The sequence below is a fragment of the Electrophorus electricus genome, chromosome 24 (genome assembly GCF_041902795.1).
Source record: "Electrophorus electricus isolate QZ-2024a chromosome 24, ASM4190279v1, whole genome shotgun sequence".
Classification (NCBI taxonomy): domain Eukaryota; kingdom Metazoa; phylum Chordata; class Actinopteri; order Gymnotiformes; family Gymnotidae; genus Electrophorus; species Electrophorus electricus.
This window is the reverse complement of record NC_137520.1, coordinates 7,618,393-7,637,711: the sequence shown is the minus strand read 5'-3', so window position 1 is coordinate 7,637,711 and position 19,319 is coordinate 7,618,393. Positions and strand designations below refer to the sequence as shown.

At 44.4% G+C, this 19,319-nt stretch overlaps 1 protein-coding gene across 1 annotated transcript in view; it reads right to left on the bottom strand.

Moving 5' to 3' along the window:
• arhgap46b (Rho GTPase activating protein 46b) overlaps window positions 1-19,319 on the bottom strand; it is a 53,414-nt gene that overhangs the window by 33,288 nt on the left and 807 nt on the right. The window contains exon 2 of the mRNA XM_035522396.2: window positions 1,412-1,849. Coding sequence (XP_035378289.2) covers window positions 1,412-1,849 — 438 coding nt within the window. The remainder of the gene's footprint in view (window positions 1-1,411; window positions 1,850-19,319) is intronic.

Below are 19,319 nucleotides of genomic sequence, written 5' to 3'. Positions count from 1 at the left end.
TTAACTATTTCTGTATAGCTGCTTTGTGAAAATCCCTGTTGTAAAAAGTGTTGCACAAACAAATTTGTCGATGAACTTTGAATTTGCTAAGCTATGCTAGCACACTAGCCTGTGCTAAGGCAGACACCATCACGGGTTAAAATGGCAGCACGCCGTGGGATAATCTGGGGTGGAGTGCTCTGGGCACATCAGCGAGAAATCCCATTTTGCACAGCTGCTTTGCCCGCCATGGCCATGCTCGGAGTCACAGTCGGGCTGGGCTCACTGCTGATGAAAGATGGCAGATGAAGAGAGGGAAGGAGGTCAGTTGGCTCCAAAGTTTGAAGAAGAATCTTTTCATGACTTCTATAATCTACGTTTGTTTACTTTCAGACTGCCATGGGGAACCTGGGAGCTGAGCAAAGGGGTTATTTAGATGGTCAGAACAGATAAGAAGGCCCTTGTAATAGTTTTATGTTATAGTTTATGGTAGGCAAACAATACCCAAACGCTCACACTTTTGTTTTCTCACACTCAGATGCCATAAATACTGTATGTGGGTGTGTGGGTGTGTCTACTTAAAATATGACAATGACATTTGACACCACATGTAGGTTATATATAGCACATGGCAATTTTCTGTGCATCTGCTCAACTCATGTGTGCATTTAGAACTATGGGTTAATCCCAACAAACATGACTACAGCCAGCTCTGGGTTCCTTAGCAACCAGGCTTGTATTCTGAAGCAGCTCCATTTACATTTATGGAATATAGCTGACACCTTTATCAAAAGCAATTTACAATTATGACTGAGTAAAACCTGAGCAATTGACGGTTAAGGGCCTTGCTCAGGGGCCCAGCAGTGGCAGGACTTGAACCAGCAATTACAAGTCAAGTACCTTAACCACTGAGCTACCACTGCTCCAAAGGCACCTGAAGCAGGTCATCTGTAACCTATGCAATTAAAGATTCCAGCTGTAGATACACAGAGTTGCCAGTTTTTTTTTTAAAAATGGAAAAAGTCATTGACTGGAACCACACTTGAAATGGAAGTTCAAGGGCAACTGTTGATCCCTGTCTTAAGAAATGCCTTCAGGCTTCCATTATAAGTGTGTTGCCAGTCAATGGGATTTTCAATTTTTCCCCCCTAAGTTTAGGGAATGTCTCCAAAGTATCATCTGAGGTAATGGATGATATGTCACAGACTGACACTGGAAAAATCATTTAATATTCCTCTAAATGTTTAAACTGTTAACAATCCTGATGTGATAAACCATATTAAAAGAAAGGCTCTCTAAAATTGCTTTCTCTTTCTTTCTCTCATAAACACACACACACACACACGCACACACACATACACACACACACACACACACACACACACACATATGCACACACACACACTTTCCCCGATATGGCCACTTCTTTCACCTGATTTCCTGACTCCTCTTCTCTAGACTGTCCCCTCTCCCATTAGACAATGGCATCTCCCTCCCGCTCTCTGGCTCCTGGGAGGCGGCTGCGATGGGCGAAACCATTCCAGTCAGGGGGGTGTGCCTACCGTCTCCCGACCCTGCCCCAGGTCGCCCGTGGCCCTTCAGTTCGGCCTCGGAGCTCTTCTTGATGGCCTGGAGCTGGGCGAGAGGCACAATGTCGCAGCCCTGGGGGCGGTGCCACACCGTCTGCTGGCTGGTGGAGTTGTAATAGTAGAAGCGATTGTTGTTGTTGTCGAACAGCTCCCACCACTGGTTGCCATCGGACTGGCGCACAGGAACGCCGCACGGGGGCTCCCAGCCGCACTCGCCGGTCAATAGGTTGACGTACATGCGCTCCTGCGAGCGCGGTTCCACGATCTCCACCCAGTCGGACCTGCTCAGAAGGAGACGTGGGAAACGTCAGAGAATGGGAACGATGCCGACAACTGGGAAGTTAAGTAATCACATCATAAATGGACTTTGGGAAAAGGCAACATAAAATAACAGAAATGTTCACAAAACAGAAAACATATACACAGTTGTAAGATATATAAAAATGTATAAACTATACAGTATATTTAGCAGTGAAATTTTTATAGTCGTTTCAAAGATCTAAACATAGGGACTTTAGTCTTTTATATAAACATATCCAAACTGTTTCTGTGATGACATTTTGTTGGCTGCAGTGGTTATGTGGTTTATATTCCTTTGATGTGGTCTTATGTATATTTATGCATCATGTAATGCTTGCAGCTAAAGTAGCATAAATAAAGAAGCACCCTGGCCTCTCTAAACCTCAGGGAGAGTGTCAGTAGCAGCACGTTTCCCCTCTTCCATTTGGACTTCAGCTGGGCTCCATATAGTATGAGCCTGAACAGCAGGTGCACATAGGTGTGACCTTAAGAAGCCTCCTGCACTTACACCTCTCAGCAACACACACACACGCACACACAGCTTAAACGTTTGCCAAAAGCTATGAAATGTATGAGACCTTTTTCGGTAAGTATTTTTAAAACAAGTTTAGACTATGTCTTTTTTTTTTCCCCCACAGCCTGTTCTTAGTGTCACTGTCCTTCATGTGAGCCTGGGTAAGTTCCAGAAGCCAGACCAGGCGGGCGGGAGAGGCTGGGCGCCAGGCCCAGAAAGCAGTGCCTGTATGAGGTTCAAGAAGACTGGCCTGGCCCCTGACCTGAGCACTGTACCTCTAAGGGTTCACTAACTGAGGAAAAACAACAAAGGATCTGCGGATTTAGATTAAGAGACCCGTGCACCTCTGCCACAGATGGTCAACAGTTGGCACTGACGAAAGCTCTCACTTTCTCTCTGTCTCTCTCTCTCTCTCTCTCTCACTCACTCACACACACACACACACACACACACACACACACACACACACAAAACAAAACCTATAATGGTTGATCACCATGTTATATCTTACACTGACATATCTGACTGCAGTCTGTTTCTGTTGGTTCTAGGGAGAACTTCAGCGCCTCAGGGTCACCTCAGTGACCACATGATGTCTCTTGGGTTATGTGATGCATTTGAGGACCTCAGTATGTCAGAGATCGAAAGTTCATCTGTATCTAAAAACCAAAACACAGCACCTGTTCATGTCTTCTCTTTCTCTCACCAACTTAGAAAGACACACAGTAAGGCCAAATGGATACCACAGGATGCAGGAAGACACCTGTCATGGTCAATCAAGGATCCAGACTTCTATCTTTCCATCTCTTCTGTCTCTCTTTGTCTCTCTCTCTCTCTTTTCACCTTAAATCCTATAATCTATCCATGTCGCCTGTAAATCCCATCTCCAACACTGGTAAGTCTCCAACAATGGTGTTGATCCCAAGTGCATTCTGGGATATGACATGACAACAATGTGACACAATGTTCCAGCAGAACACACTGCTGTAAACAAAAAAACTATAAACACAACAGAAATGACAATCTGTCAAATGAGGAAATAACATTGCTTACCAACCTCTGGACAAAGTCACTTATTCTCACCCTCACACATGCACACATGCACATAAAACATTCAGCACTTTTCCCTACCTGTGAAGAAACTGAACTGTCGTGGCTTCTAAGCACATGCTTTTCTCAAGCTTCCTGCTCTACTGGGTCCCAAAGGTACAGTCCATGCAGCTAAGGCCAAACCCAAGCAGAGGAACCACATACCAAACTTAAGAATGTCACTTAGAATGCCAACCAGTGCCTGAACGTAGGTCACCTCAGACAGCGTGTGTATTAAAGCAGGGACTGTTTCTTCTTCTTCACACAGAAGTGTGGTGTGTGTGTGTGTGTGTGTGTGTGTGTGTATGTGTGTGTGTGTGTGTGTGTGTGTGTGTGTGTGTGTGTGTGTGTGTGTGTAAGAGAGGCAGAGAGAAGCTCTTGCACAGTTAACCCAGCCCTTCCCCTCTAAGGGATGCTGAGTCCATCTGGTGAGAGGAAAACTGGTGGTCAGTCTGGGGTGAGATCACCCTCTGTGGCCTGAGTTGACCACCAGATGCCGACCCCACTCATACTGCCCACCAGAAGAGCAGCTGAGAGAGAAAGAGAGAAAGAGAGGAGTAGCTCTAATCATCCACATGCAGCGAGGTGCCACCTCCAGCTGGCCTTTACCTCTAACTCTGTCTCTCTGTCTTGTCTCTCTCCCATAACACACAAACACACACACACACACAAATCTGCTTATAGCATCTCTAAGGGCACATGGCTGAAAAAGTCATTTGGTACATGATGGCAATGTAAAGGAAAAGCTACCAACTGAAGCCACCAGTGACTGATCTCATGATGGTGTCTTTCCTTCCCCCCAGCAAGGTGAATGAAGATGTTTGAGCATAAAAGTATGTAACAACTGGACATGCTGAATGTTATCCAGGTTTAACTTTCAACAGTGTGTGTTCTCCTGTCTCCTTTTCATTATGGTTGTATAAGCACTTGAAAACGTCCTACGCCAACACACACACACACACACACACACACACACACACACACACTCACTGTCACCGACTTTCTCTAAGCACAAAGGCCGGGAGGTCCATTTTAGGCACTGGCAACACTGTCCCTAGTTCACCACTGACCTCAACATTCAAGCCAAGCCTCAAACAGGAGGAGATGCTAAGTTGCTGCACTACTGTGAAGATCAGGTCTAACCAAAGACTCCAACGCATGTTCGCATTCAGCATATATGGCTACAGTAACGTGAGCTGGGAACAAGATGAATGCATAAAGTAATCAAATGCTCTCTTACAGGAGCTTCTCTCACCAAACAGCACTGCATGAGCTAGTGCTTCGCACATTTAAGACTGCGTCGGCGTTAAGGTGCAGGTTTGTCATGCAGCGTTACCTCGGCTAGGACTGTACATCAGTGATTCACAGTTTGGTTCCCTTTTCTGAAAGCCCACGTGATAACATCTGAACACATAATGGATTCATCTGTAAGCAGGTCTCTTGCCTCAGTATAAGTGTTTTACATAAATGATTGACATTTATGATTTGGGGTATGAAGTCAGCGTACAATAGTGAATCATAGTTGGGTTTATGCTAGGTGACGTGAGCCGAAGCGCCGGAGCCGACATCGGCTATTAAACCTCAGGGACTTTAACGTGCATATGCTCATAGTTAGAAGCTCTCTGACCTCAAGAGAAATACAACACAGCAGAAAATCTTTCCCAGGATCTCTCTTCTTTTTCTCTCACTTTCTTTCTCTCCCCCACCCCCCTTCTTGCAGCCAAATGAAATTGAAGGCAGGCAGTAATCACAATTTTAGGAATATCTTCAGTTTAAAGTATGTTTCACGAGTGCTTTCTGGATGGACATGGGCTAAAATTTGCATGTTGGAAACAGAAGGTTGGTGTTTACTTGCTGAAAAGACTTGCAGACATGTCCAGACATGCTAACAGCCCGGGAATAAAGCTTTCCTATAGTTACTGATCTCAGAACAGTTTGGAGATGCCTCTCATAATGGTTAGAAACTGATTGTAAATCAGTTCACCAAAGTGAAGTATTCTGGAATGATAAACTGTTTTAGGCAGATGATGCAGTTTGTGTGCATATATTTTCCAGACATTTGTAAACAACAAGAAGAGACTGGAAAGGCTTGTGGAGCCAATCTCGACACGCATCGTCCCACAAGCTTTCATATTCGCAGCTATCTTAGTAAACAGTGAATGTGGTCTTTGAAATGTTTTGTGTTCAGAATGGCAAAGAAACTTAAATGTGACACATACCAAAACACTCTTAAATGCGGACTGTTGTCAAAAGAATACAACATTCAGAAACGTTCCACTCGATATGTTTACCATCTACCACACAAAGGGTGGAGGAGATGCTTAAGTTTTGGGTGTGTGTGTGTGTGTGTGTAACATTCAGTCAGTCTGAGGCAAACACATGCATTTCCCACTGTTTGTGTAGCTGGGTGTTGATGTACTGTGACTAGGTTCGTTGCACTACACACAGAGTACGGTCTCTCAGGGCCTGGCAGGAGGATGTGGTTCATATACAAATCACATGGAGCCTAGCAATGCACTTGGGGAAGCAGGAAAACAAAACAAAAAACTAAATCGGGGCTTGGGATGGGTAGTGTAGCCATCCCTCTCTCACTTGCCATTAAAAACGAGGGACGGCACCACCCATACCTGGCTGAACGTGGAAAAGAAACACAAACACACAACCGGTAAATAAATCCAACCCCAAGAGCTGGTGCTTTCTCCAAGCTCAGCTCGTCGTCAGAAAGTCTACAGATACGTCTGGAGAGGCGCCGGAGGGAGTTCTTCCAACTCTCAGGAGCTGCGTCCAAGGCACAGCGATGCATTTAAAGTAAATAAATAAATTATTTTTGCCTTAAAAAAACTCAGACTCATCATATCAGTGATCCTCTCTACTTGCACGGAGAGCAGGATGGGTCTTTACTAAGGCTATCCCGCAAGGAATCCACAAAACAGGCAGCAGGATTAACAAGCAGGTTGACGGGATAATAACAGGCAGCTCCACGATCAAAAACACAAAAATAGACAAAGGGTCAAAGCCAGACAGGACAGCTGACAAGCAAAGCAATGTGAACTAGGAGCACAATGCAGACTGCCACAGTCGACTGCTAAGATAAAAGAAACAGCCAGGGAATTTGTGTGTGTCCTAAGAAGGGCAACAGTGAGCCGCAGGTGTGGAGAACGGTCGGTGGGCGGTGCCAGGGTGGAGGAGGGAGGGGCCAGTAGACAAACCTGGAGTGGCCAAATGCGGAGCTGAGCCTCCCGTAAAGGAGCCTACAATTACAGCAGCACATAGTCAAACACATCATTTACATTTAGAAATATGCTTGTGCGAAGCGTTTCTCTTTCTTTATGTCTTTTATAAGAACATCAGTACAATGTGAATTCTCTAATAGTTATAGCCTATTTTAACCATAGCATACAGTATTCATAGTTCTGACTGACACTGATGTCTTTAGAATGGTTTGTACCTTTGCTGTGGGTTTAGTTAGGCTTCATAAAGACTATATGAGCTTAACAATAATCTCATGATTCTCCTTGCATCGTTCTAGGCATCTCAGAGATGGAGGAAGACAGTCAGCAACTGGGAAGAAAAGCAACTGGGATGCAATCGCTAGCATATAGGAGTTTAAAGACATAGCAGTGGCTATTAACCAGTCCTGGGGTCCACCATATGATCCACGTTGGTGATATATTCTATCTTATAGCATATCTGAACAAAGCTATTTAGAATGGCTGGTATAGATGTACAGGGAGCTGACTTTGGGGGGAAATATGGGCTGTCTGGTGGCTCGGAGAACTCAACACAACGCAGCGGAGAGGGACTGAGTCACGTGGAGAGGCTAAGAGTCAAACACACCTGAGTCATACAGCACATCTGCATCTATGTCTGCTCTTGCCCAGCAGTGAGACACACACACACAAACACGCAATGCAAAGGTAATGCAAATGGGAAGACATTTGCCATCATGCAAGCGAACACTTTAAAACATTTACACGGGCACAAACACACCCATGTTCCAATATCTCCCTAATATGCTATGGTCATGGCAACAGCCAACACATGTTTGAGGCACTTTTGAGAAGAACAATGCATAGTTACTCTTGGCCCCCTTCCCACACACACATAGAGAAACAAACCCCACTCTTCCACACTTGACCATCTGCCTCAATACTGAATAAGGAGATGAGAATGAGAAACACAATACTTCTTAGTCTACCATAAAGCAGCACACACACACACACACACCTGACTACCTGATAAACAGTCCTTCCTGTAACTACTCTATTAATAATTAAATTGAATATCATACATGCACTTGTCATATGTGGGAGGAAATTATTTTTGTATTATTATGGGTAATAGTCTTTCCCCTATGTCTGTGCTAGTTTAAACAGAAGAAGGAATCCCCAGGAAAATTATATTTTACTTTACTGTTTGTTTTTTTCCCTCGGAGTCAGTAACTCATTCTGTGTAGCTCTGAACAGAACTGTAAAACAATAAAAAAGGAGAAACACCCCCATCTTGCTCTCACACACAACTGTGCGTGTGTGTGCGCGTGTACACACACACACACACACACACACACACACACACACACACACACACACACACACACACACACACACAAACAGTAAACCAACTAAACCAAAGTCTAGGTTCAGAGGTCAATGTTGAAGTCATGATAACAGTCTCAACAGTCTGTGTGATCAGCTGCATCCACTCCCATCATGTGTACGTGTGCATGTTAAACTGGATCCACTCCCACCATGCATACGTGTGCATGTTAAACTGGATCCACTCCCATCATGTGTACGTGTGCATGTTAAACTGGATCCACTCCCACCATGCATATGTGTGCATGTTAAACTGGATCCACTCCCACCATGCATACGTGTGCATGTTAAACTGGATCCACTCCCACCATGTGTACGTGTGCATGTTAAACTGTGCCAGCATTTTCTTCCTGCAGTTCTGCCTTTCTGCTCTTAATCAATAAAAGTCAAAGCACCCCACATCATTTTTTAGAGCATCAACAGCAAACAAAATGCATGCATGCATACAAGACTGGCCATGGCTAATGAAAATGCACAGAGGACTGGTGAGTCATCTGTTGTCTTTGCAAACAATTCCACAGCCTTCAGTTAGGCCAATGTGCTCACTAGGATGGAACATTTTTAAGTGTGTGGATCATGAAAGATTATGCTTCCTTCAGGCATGTGTAGAGATCACGGGTCACGGCACCACCGCTGATGTATCCCAGCACCACATGCACCACTATATCAGCACACTTTGTCCTGGGCAAGCCACCTACACAGAGGCAATTTTTTTTTATTGCAGGCATCATGATCTCTATCAGTGCTGAAATAAACAGGAACATCACTCTCTGCTCAAATGGGATGATATCACACACACAAGCACAAGCACTCTCTCACGTGTAAGCTATATTAACAGTGTACCCTACTACTTCCTGGCTTCCATATATATATATATATATATATATATATATATAAAAATGGGGGGGGAAATCTATATATATATATATATATATATATATATATAAATAAAAGATTCATTTAAGTATTCATATCTGAAATACTGCACATGGATATAAAGGAGTCATTGTGTGGTCTGAATACCCAAGTAGACAATGTGTATTCATTTTACTCTAATCACTTCATAACATTTTGCAGTGTGTATATGTGTACATGTGTGTGTGTACAGGTGTAGCCTCAAGGAATTACATGTACACCTACAATATTCTCTCCATTGATATTTTGATCTGCTAAGTAGTTCAGTAAAACCTGTCAGTCAGTCAGTGAGTCATTTACATTTTAATGATTATAATCCCTAGCTGACCTTTTCTGAATTGTATTGCTACTGGTGAGAACCTCTCCTACCCACCCATCCTGGCCTGGCTCAAACACACCAGGTAAAAAGTCAGCAAATCTTTCAACAGGTACCCACTCACACACCTTCAGTCATTTAGCCTTTTTGTGTGTGTGTGTGGCATGGGTGGAGAATTTTGCAAGTAGCAGCATGCAGCTTGTAAACCAGAAGTGAAGAGGAAGAAATGAAAAAACTCCAAAACATTTTGAGTGTGGTACTATGCCATGCTGACACAGTCACCTGGCAAGACAGGATATAGTGGCCTCTGTTCACACACAAACACACACACACACACACACACACACACACACACACACACACACACACACACACACACACAGACACTATCCAAACACATTTACACACACACTAGTAATCAAAAGGTTGCCAGTTAAAGCCCCACCACTACAAAGTTGCCACTGTTGGGCCCCTGAGCAAGACCCTTAACCCTCAATTTCTCAGACTGTATTCAGTCATAATTGTCGCTTTGGATAAAAGCTTTGGCTAAATGGTGTAAATGATCTCTGCCCAGCAGTATGTGCCCTTCGTTGAACCTGTATGTGCAAGTGAGCATGCCCTAACTGTAGAGTGCTCCCTATTAATAACCCCTCAGTACAGAAAGCTGATACTCTCTCCTTCTCTAAGTGACCGATACACTACACGCTGCTGACAGCAGAGCATAGAGTCAGAAGCTACACAGTAGACAAAGAGCTTAACATGTGTCTCAGAATCACGCCAGCAAACCCATCAAACTTTCCAACATGACTCTCTCTGTGTCCCACACAGATACACTCACACAAAAACACACACTCAAAAATGACAAGATACTCTCTCTGAGACCCTCCATTCAGATCCCACTGTTTCTGCCTGTGTCTGGTAAACAGATCACAGCAGTTGTGGGTTTCCTAGACATGGTTGATGACACAATTACCAGAGAAACAGCCACTGTCAACCTGCTGACCCTGCACCAACCAGCCACATGCCAATGAGGGAAAGATAAGAAACACCATGTACAACCGCCTGCTAATGTGCACATACCAGGGTATGAAACAGTACAAAAACTACACTGCACTGCGGTCCTGCCATAGCCCGACTGTTTCCTCCACATTTCTTCATGTTCTTTTGGAAAGTTATCACTCTATTAATTATGCCGTGCGCTAAACTGTCGCTCCCTGAACTCCTCTGAACTGAAGTTCATGGGGCAGTGAGAGACCCCAGGTGTGCCAATGTCGGCCGTGTGCCACGTTTGGCTACAGTCCGCACACGGACGCGGCGGTTAAAACCAAGAGCCAAGATTCTAGAAAGGTGAACGCTGCTCCTAGACATTGGATTGTAGGTAGGCGAATTAAGATGTACTACAGAGAAGAAGAACACTTCAGGGAGAAGGAGTCTGGTCAGAGGGAAAAGCTGCACAAACCTTTCCCTTTTGTCAAACGCAAAAACACAGTGTCATTTGGAACTTGCCTGGTTGGCAGAAAAGCAACCAGTTTGCAAGCAGATTTAATTACACAGATGCGGTAAAGACGGTTTTACTATTATAATTAAAAGCTTACATGGCAGATTTGGAATTTCTCTTTAATTTCACCAGAAATTTGACCTTAGGGACATGTGTGCAAGGCCCTTACCATATGTCTGCGGAGTCATCACTTCAGACCACATTACTCCTCATTGGTGAAAAAATGTGTGTGTGGCAGGAAGTGGAATAATGATGTCTGTAAAATATATTATATTTGTATAGTCTTAGTCTGTCCTGCTGGAAGGTAGGTCCCACATCAATGTTCTCTCTAGTAACCGAGGAAAAATAACTCTTGTGTGTGCGTGTATGTGTGTGCGCATGGGGGAGGGGGGTTGCAAGTGCAAAATGCATTGGTTGCATCTTCTGACCTTTACATAGAGAAGAAATTTCTCCATTTGAATTTATCTTAAATATCACCATCTCTACAGAGAAAGAGTAGGGAACATATACTGAGCAGTACCAAACTTTGTGTGAGTCTATAAGAGCCTGTCAAAATGTAACAGAGTCACAATAACACACGTGTGTGGGGTGTTAATGCCTAGAACCGAGAGAGAGAGAGAGAGAGAGAGAGAGAGAGAGAGAGAGAGAGAGAGAGAGAGAAAGTGCGTTGAGTCCACACTTTTGGGTCGTCTGGCTTTGTTCATCTTTTACTCAGCTGCACTGGATGGGAAGAGAGGAAGAGAGGAGACTGGAACAAGACTTGGAGCAGGTCAAGGAGAGCATGGGTTTCTCTCCAGATGGGGCCATTTTTCTTAACAGTGCTGTGCTGCTTGTGTAAAGACTGAACAAGAAAGCCAGAAAGAGAGTGAAGAGAGAGAGAGAGAGAGGAAGAGAGGGAGAGAGAGAGAGAGAGGTAAGCTAGCTATAAATCTGCCAAAACATTTAGTCACATCTGACTAGAGGATTTTGGCCATCTCATACGATAATCTGTTTAATTCCAAAAATGACTCTCACTCACATCTATTAGAGAGAGAGAGAAAGAATGGAAAAATGACAGGCAATAAAAACCCGCAACAGGTCAGACACATCATTATCAGACACACACACACACACACACACAATGTTCTTCTCATCACTGCGCAAGTGTGGAGCACATCAGCAGATAACAGTGGAGTCGACAGTAGTGTAGGGCACTTGAAAATAAAGACCTTCAAAGCCCTGGAGGGTAAGGCAGGCTCAGCCAAAAAGGGAATGCAACCCTTTATAAGTGTAGAGCGTAATATAATGCACATATGAGGATGGCTGGAGTATTTCTGTAAATACTCAGATTCCATCAGAGGTTGGTAGTGTAAGCCAGGAGTCTAGACAAAAGGTGACCTTCTCACACAAACAAAATGCAAGAAGAGCATTATATGAACCTCAGACAGACACATTGCTCCTCAAATCCAATTTTTTTATGTGATTCAGTGCCTGAATCTGGGTGGTGTGTTTATTAAGGGACTGAGAGAGCATTGCAAGTTTTGCGAGCTTTGCAAGCATTGAGAGGGAAATCACTGGGCTCAGGGAGCAGATTAAGAGTGCTCAACTCAGCTCAGGGAGCATTGTAAGAGTGCTCGGCGCAGAGAGCAGTGTAAGAGCATTCAGCTAAGCTTGGGAAGCAGTATAACGGCACGAGAGTTGGGCTCGCAGAGCAGTATTACAGTGTAAGTGTTGGGCTGGGGGGGGTGTAACAGCGCAAGTGTTGGGCTCAGGGAGCAGTATAACAGCATGAGTGTTGGGCTCCGGGAGCAGCATAACAACGCAAGTGTCGGGCTTGGGGAGCAGTATAACAGTGCGAGTGCTGGAAGCGACAGTACATGCAGTGCGGCCGCCTGCCATGTCAACGTCAGTCAGGTAAAGCAGTGAGCTATTCTCTGCTGAATGATCCAACAGAAAACCCCTGGGAAGGTACAGTCTCTGTTTCGTGTGAGTGTGTTTCTGAGGACCATGCACACAGACACACACACACACACACACACACACACAAAGAGATGGGATTTACATATGATGTCTGGAATGCGTTGGATGAGAGAGGGCCAACAGGGAAAAGGAACAACAGGAATAAAAAATGTAGTTTTTGCAAAGTTAAGAATATGTGTGTGTGTGTGTGTGTGTGTGTGTGTGTGTGTGTGTGTGTGTGTGTGTGTGTGTGTGTGTGTGTGTGTTGTGGGCAGGTGGCCACTTCTTGTAACATACAAACCACTTCCTTTCTAACCAGCCTGCCCCTGGCCCCTAGGTACTTCGCACACTCCAAAGGCACTTAACAGGTTACACACCTGAGAGTTTATTTAGGCCCGTGAGCCAGACTTCAGTGCACATGTCGGAACACAAACACAATTACACCATGCTGCCTACAGGCTACATAGGTCAACACTTTGGCATGAGTATTTGTTTAATGTAAATTAAGAGTGCTGCCTGTGTGTGTGTGTGTGTGTGTGTGTGTGTGTGTGTGTGTGTGTGTGTGTGGATTCAGCTGTGAGTATAATAGAACTTTTCATTATATGGGTCTTCGTTGGTTGTGCTCAGTAGTTCTTTTCAGACATATGGTGATATAGTGGGCTACAGTGACATATGAAAACTGACTTTTAATTAACTGTGAGTCTGAATGCCCACTCGCACATTCTCTTCAACAGGACTCACTTCTGTCCTTTCACATTGCAATGCATCTGAAAGGTAACAAACAGCAAGTTCTTACACAGACATTGTCCTGCCTCCAGGCATCTAATATGACTCATACCTTCGCGTCAGCAGCGTGCCCACATAGAGAGTGCCCGTCATGGCTAGGGTTCTTCGGGCTCTCACTCCTCACCAGCTGAGACGCCCTCAGCAGGCATGCCCTCACGTATCGCCTACACTTTTTGAAGTTTTTCTGAACTTAAGTTGACATGCAAATTTAAGGGAAGCTGCTATTATCTGGCCTGGAGAAAGGAGCTATGGAAGTCGGGCATTTCACAGGACCTGCCGAATGCCATGGCCAGATGACACACCCAACCCATCCAACTTGTATATTGACTTTGGTGGTTAGCATTAGTAAATACTCTTTTAGCTGGGCCCTCAGTGAACTACACCAACCATGAACAGCACCAACACAGTAATTATTCTGGAAAGGAAAAACTTAAGCTTTAGCCAGTTAAGCATTTCCTTCCTTATTTATCCCTCGCGATTATCTAAGACAGCTGAACTCCAGGTCAGTGGATCGATATTTCATGTATTATTATTATTATTATTATCTAGAACCCCTGGTTTAGGCTGCTTCATGCAAAAATCAATGCCTTGCTGTAAGCAGAAGATAAAAACACACTGCCCCTGAACACAATTGGTACCATGCTGAAATGATTGTGCCTGGTATAGCTCACCCCTGCTGGTCAATATCTTCTGTTTTTGCTGTTATGGTTTTAAGTACTGAACAATGCATGGTGACATCCTCAGCTCATTTAATACAAACCACACACATAACCCAGCTAACTAGGTCGTTGTGACTCCTTTTCTTTTCCATAAACGCACTAAACACTAATCATTATGGTGGTTTATTTTCTTCAGTTTCTACATAATTTACAGGGGACGAAATTAGCTTTTGGCCAGCGCTAAGATGGGTTCAATTACAGTTAAAGGCATTAACATAGCAGAGTTAGCATCCATGCTAGCCATGAGCTTAACCACAGACAATAGTTGGGATTGTCATCTAGACAATCCCAGTAACAAGATCGGCCTTCTTAGAGCACGAGGCTCCAGGTGAAAGGGCAAGACAGAGAGGGACAAAGGTTCTGGTTAGGTCTGTCCCAGTCCATCACTTCAAATACAGCTGCACTGCATCTCTTCACATTTTGCCTGCTTGCGACACATCTCATCGAACTCATTAAACAACTAACAATTCCTTCATGTGTTTAAAATGGGTGTAAAATACCACAGTTTCCAGTACACAGGACCGGGATCTAGAACCACTGATCTGGCTCAAATTACACACGGCTGATTTCTTTACTGTATATGTTATACATAAAACATAAAGCAGATCATTTTTCTGTGCTCATGCCTCTTAGAGCTTTAACACTGAAGCTGAAGAAAGACTGTATGATGGACCGATCATCTCCTTAATCCAGACTGCAACACCGTATAGGGTATGTCCACGTAAGATCTACCACTATCTCTTCTGACGTTCAAAGAAGAAGCATTTCACTGTCACACAGACAATCTCTCACACACACACACACACACACACACACACACACACACACACACATATTTTTAGTGTGAGAGATAGGCAGGAAGGAAGAGGCAGAAAGCAGACCCCTTGGTGCGCTGGCCGGATCTGTCCCCCCATCCACATAGCTTAGATTTACAGTTCCTCAGCAAGGCAGCGGATGTCTCTGAGGACTCTTCAAATAGAGGTGGCAGACGCTCCTCACAGAACAAAGGACTGGCCAGTGTTTAACCCTGACCACTGGAGAGTCAGGAAAACAGATAAGAGAAAGAGAGAGTTGCAAGAAAGAGGGCAGGAATGTGTGTGTGTGTGTGTGTCAGCAGAATGTGAGAGTCCGATTGAGAATCGGCCTTGAGGTCTTTGTGCATCACTTTGTGCCTATTTTCACCTTTCCTCTAACAACTTCATAAATTCTAGTTACTTGAGGACACTCAAATGATTTGTGGAAATGGCTGCCCTTATGAAACCTATAATAAGTTCAACATACACAAATAGATTATTGAATAAATCAATAAGTGAAGGCAGTCATCACAAACTAAATCCACTGCAGACAATGGCATGCTAGAGATTTACCGAAGCTTGCGCGTCTCTCAGTACAGACCAGTACGGACCTCCACAACTACCTTCCACCTCCACAACTGCCGATCAAGATGGAGATTGTTGAGTGTCACCATGGAGACATAGACTAGGCTTATTGTCAGCCAGCTGGTGTTACTGACTATATGAGAGAACACAGCATTAGCAGAGTAAGGCTCTGTTGTACCAGTAAATCTGGACCTTGTAAATAATGGCTATACAATCACCTCCTTGGTGGGTTCCATTAAATTTCTCCACACAAGTCTGACACTGCTCAAGCACACACGTCAAAGTTGGCTTTGCTTGGTACATACCCCTGAAAAGGTAAGACAGAATACAAGATCATTTTATGTGCATGTGAGTGAAAAGGGCTGAGAGGGCCAGTGTGTTGTGCGGGGTTAATGAGCTGGTCTGAAAGTCAGCATGAATTGGAAACCACAATGTATTTCTGAGTGAAACTGGATAGTTGAGGCGGGGAAAAAATATGGATGGGCCATAACTTTATCTATTGGCATCTGATTGGATTGTAAAGAGTGGATTTTTCAAAGCTAACATGGAGTTACCTTCTAGAAACAATACTGGGTAAAATACATAATCTGGGGTTCTCCCAGTACTTTGTCTTCTACAAAATGTAAAGATTTCATCCACCGGGCACATAACCTGGTATTTTAGGTATAGGGGACAAGGTTATTAGCAAACAACCAAATACACACCTCCTGCCCATGTTGCTGCTAGCTGAGTGGACTGGATCTATCCAGGAAAACATGCTATGGAAAGTATACCATTCTGCAAAGACAGGCAGTTGTCTCAGGGTATATGTGAGAGGGAGAGAATCTGTGTATGTACTTACGTACCCCCCAGTGTCATTAAATGAAACTTTTTTGAATGAGAGTGACTTAAAAAGGATATAAAATGGACTGGGACTCACAGCAAAAAAAGAAAGGCCAAAAAACTAAGAGAACATGACAAATAATGAAAGGAACAGATCTGCACAAGAATGGACTGGGCAAGGAAATGAGATGGAACACAGTGACTGTTCCTGGCCTTCCAAGACCCCCCCCCCCCCACACACACACACTCTGATCCTCTCAAGGATGGAACATGTGGTAGACATCCTGGGAACAGTCCATACCGCACAATGGCTAAGAGATCTCCTAGGAGAGTCCAGATCTGGAGAGCTACTGCTTGCTGCTGTAATAATGAAGCAGTAATGCCAGGGGTGAATGGCAGAATGACCCTGGCCTTGTGGAGAGGTGTGCGCACGTGACAACCCTTGACAATGTGAGCGTAGGTAATACACTGATTTGTTAATGTTGCCATTTTAGCCGAACAATGCTTAACACCCACGTTCAAGGTTTGTGTGTGTGTGTGTGTCTGGGGGAGGCTAGGCACCCCAGGGCCGGCTGGCTCTCTGTCCTATCAGAACAGTGCTTTCAGACAGCCACAGACATGCCCCTGCTGCCACTCCAGACCGCGGCGTGTGGAGTGAGGAGGTCTGAGCTGGAGGGCCCTGCTAGAGCACCGTGGACTCTTTAACAGGTGCCGCTAGGTGGGAATACACGGGACCTCCGTACTTTGCTGGTCAATGTTTAATGTGAGGCTGGTGTACATGAACACAAAGATACGCTTGCATGTGCATACACACTAACACATATACACGCACGCACGTGCACACACACACATGCACAGGAGACTGTGTATGAGTCACTTAAAAGTTTTGCTTATCGCCAGTGGGGTTTCTCTGTCGTTCATTGCCTGAATTACTGCCAGATGCGTGCAAATACGCGTGCACACACATACACACAAACACACACACACACAAGGCTGTAGCTGGGGGCCCTTATTTCACAATAAAACACACCCCTTTTGTGGCTCTTGAAGACAAATGGGTACACCATGGCCCAAACAGTGACTTGCAAATATACATTAGGTCACACAAATGGCCCATGTACAATTTCCATGTGAACAACCCATTAGATGGAGCACAGACACGAGCTGTCAAAAGCCAAGCCTCAACAAATCCTTTCAACTCAAACCTACAGTCAATATAATCTGTAGTCATCAATACTGAGCAGTACTGCTATATAAACACACACATACACATGCTGTCAGTCAGCATATACATCTGTTCATGTTTGTCTTTGTGTGTGTATTCACCAAAAAACCCCACATATGCTGTCATGAAAACTCACACACACACACAAACACACACATTTGCACATTTCTACCTTTCTTAGAACTGAACTTCACCATTTCCAATTGACCTATAATTCAACTGTGAAGACTTCAAAGAGAGAAGCAGTAGCTGGGGCAACTGAAAGAGCAGCGGACAAACAAACAAACAAACAAATAAAACTCTGTAAGAGCACCACTGTTTGCTCAGTTTATTCAGGTAAAGGGAGGGCGGAGCTCTGCAAACAGATGAAGAGAGCCACACCTTTCCCACCCGCCAGGCATTCCACACTGGCTTCGGTGGAACAATCTAGAAAATTTTAGAACATGACACAACCAGCAGACAGGTCAGGCCAGCAGGAAACGCGGGAAGAGGCTGTTTTGTGTTCAGCGGGAAAAATAGCTGGACGTAGTTGGCATATGACAGTACAGGCCAAGGCTGAAGCACGTGAATAGGGAAGCCCGTGGCATATTGTGATGCGCATGAACACACACCCTGAACTTACACTGTCACAACTGAGTCAAATTTAGGCTGCAGGCACACACAGGCCTTTTTCTAGCCAGAGGACACTGGCCTAAATTTAACAGTGAGCTAAACCCAACACAGTGACCTCTATATTCATCAAACTCAAAAGTTCACCTTTATAGCAACTTCTGATTTTGTTCTCTCTTATTCCAAAGAGGTTATAAACAAACAATGGAAACTACACAAAAATCAAAGTACCCCAACACTATGCTGTGGCAGGTTTGGCACACCGCGTTTTTTCAGCGCTGCCAAACCAATTTGGCCAATTTGTAATTTTATCTGGCCCAGAAGAGGAAACTGGTAATTAAGCCTCAACCGCAGTCCAAGGAAGCGACTCCGCTGTTTTTTTCCCATGCCACTACAAAGAAAGAGTACGGTACTGTAATGGCATCGGGTTAACACATGCGATTCGACTTCTGCACAACATGCAGCTTCCAGCTTCCAGCGATGAGAAATATCCATCTGCTTTCATGGCCAACTGTAACGGGGGGAAGGGGCGTAGAAGCTTATTTGCGCTCCAGTAGAAGTAGGACTGATATGGAATATCTCTTCACGGGAATAAAGTTCAGCACTACTTAATGCAAAACAAACAAACTATATATATATATATATATAAAAGATTGTTTATCAGATTTATCCTAAGTCGTTAGCCTGATCTTATTGCATATATATAGTTTTGATTTTGTCATCGGAGGTAAGAGATCATGCACTGAATTTTAAAAAAAATACGCGGGCAAATACCACTTTAGACACATTATCGAACTTTCCGCACGACTCTTAATTTCAGCCACATGGCACAGTAAATATTTAAAGAGTTAAAAAGACAAGCGTTGTTTGGCCTGGGCTTCTCGGAATGGACATGAGGCGGCATTACAAGACGATAAATAAGTAAAACCTGTCCGCCTCATTAACGCTAGCACCTGGCGGACGACGCCTGACCGACAGTCCCGTCGAGCGGCCGAGAGGAGTAAGCTCAGCGCCGGTCAAGATCAGACACGCTCTCTATAAACCTG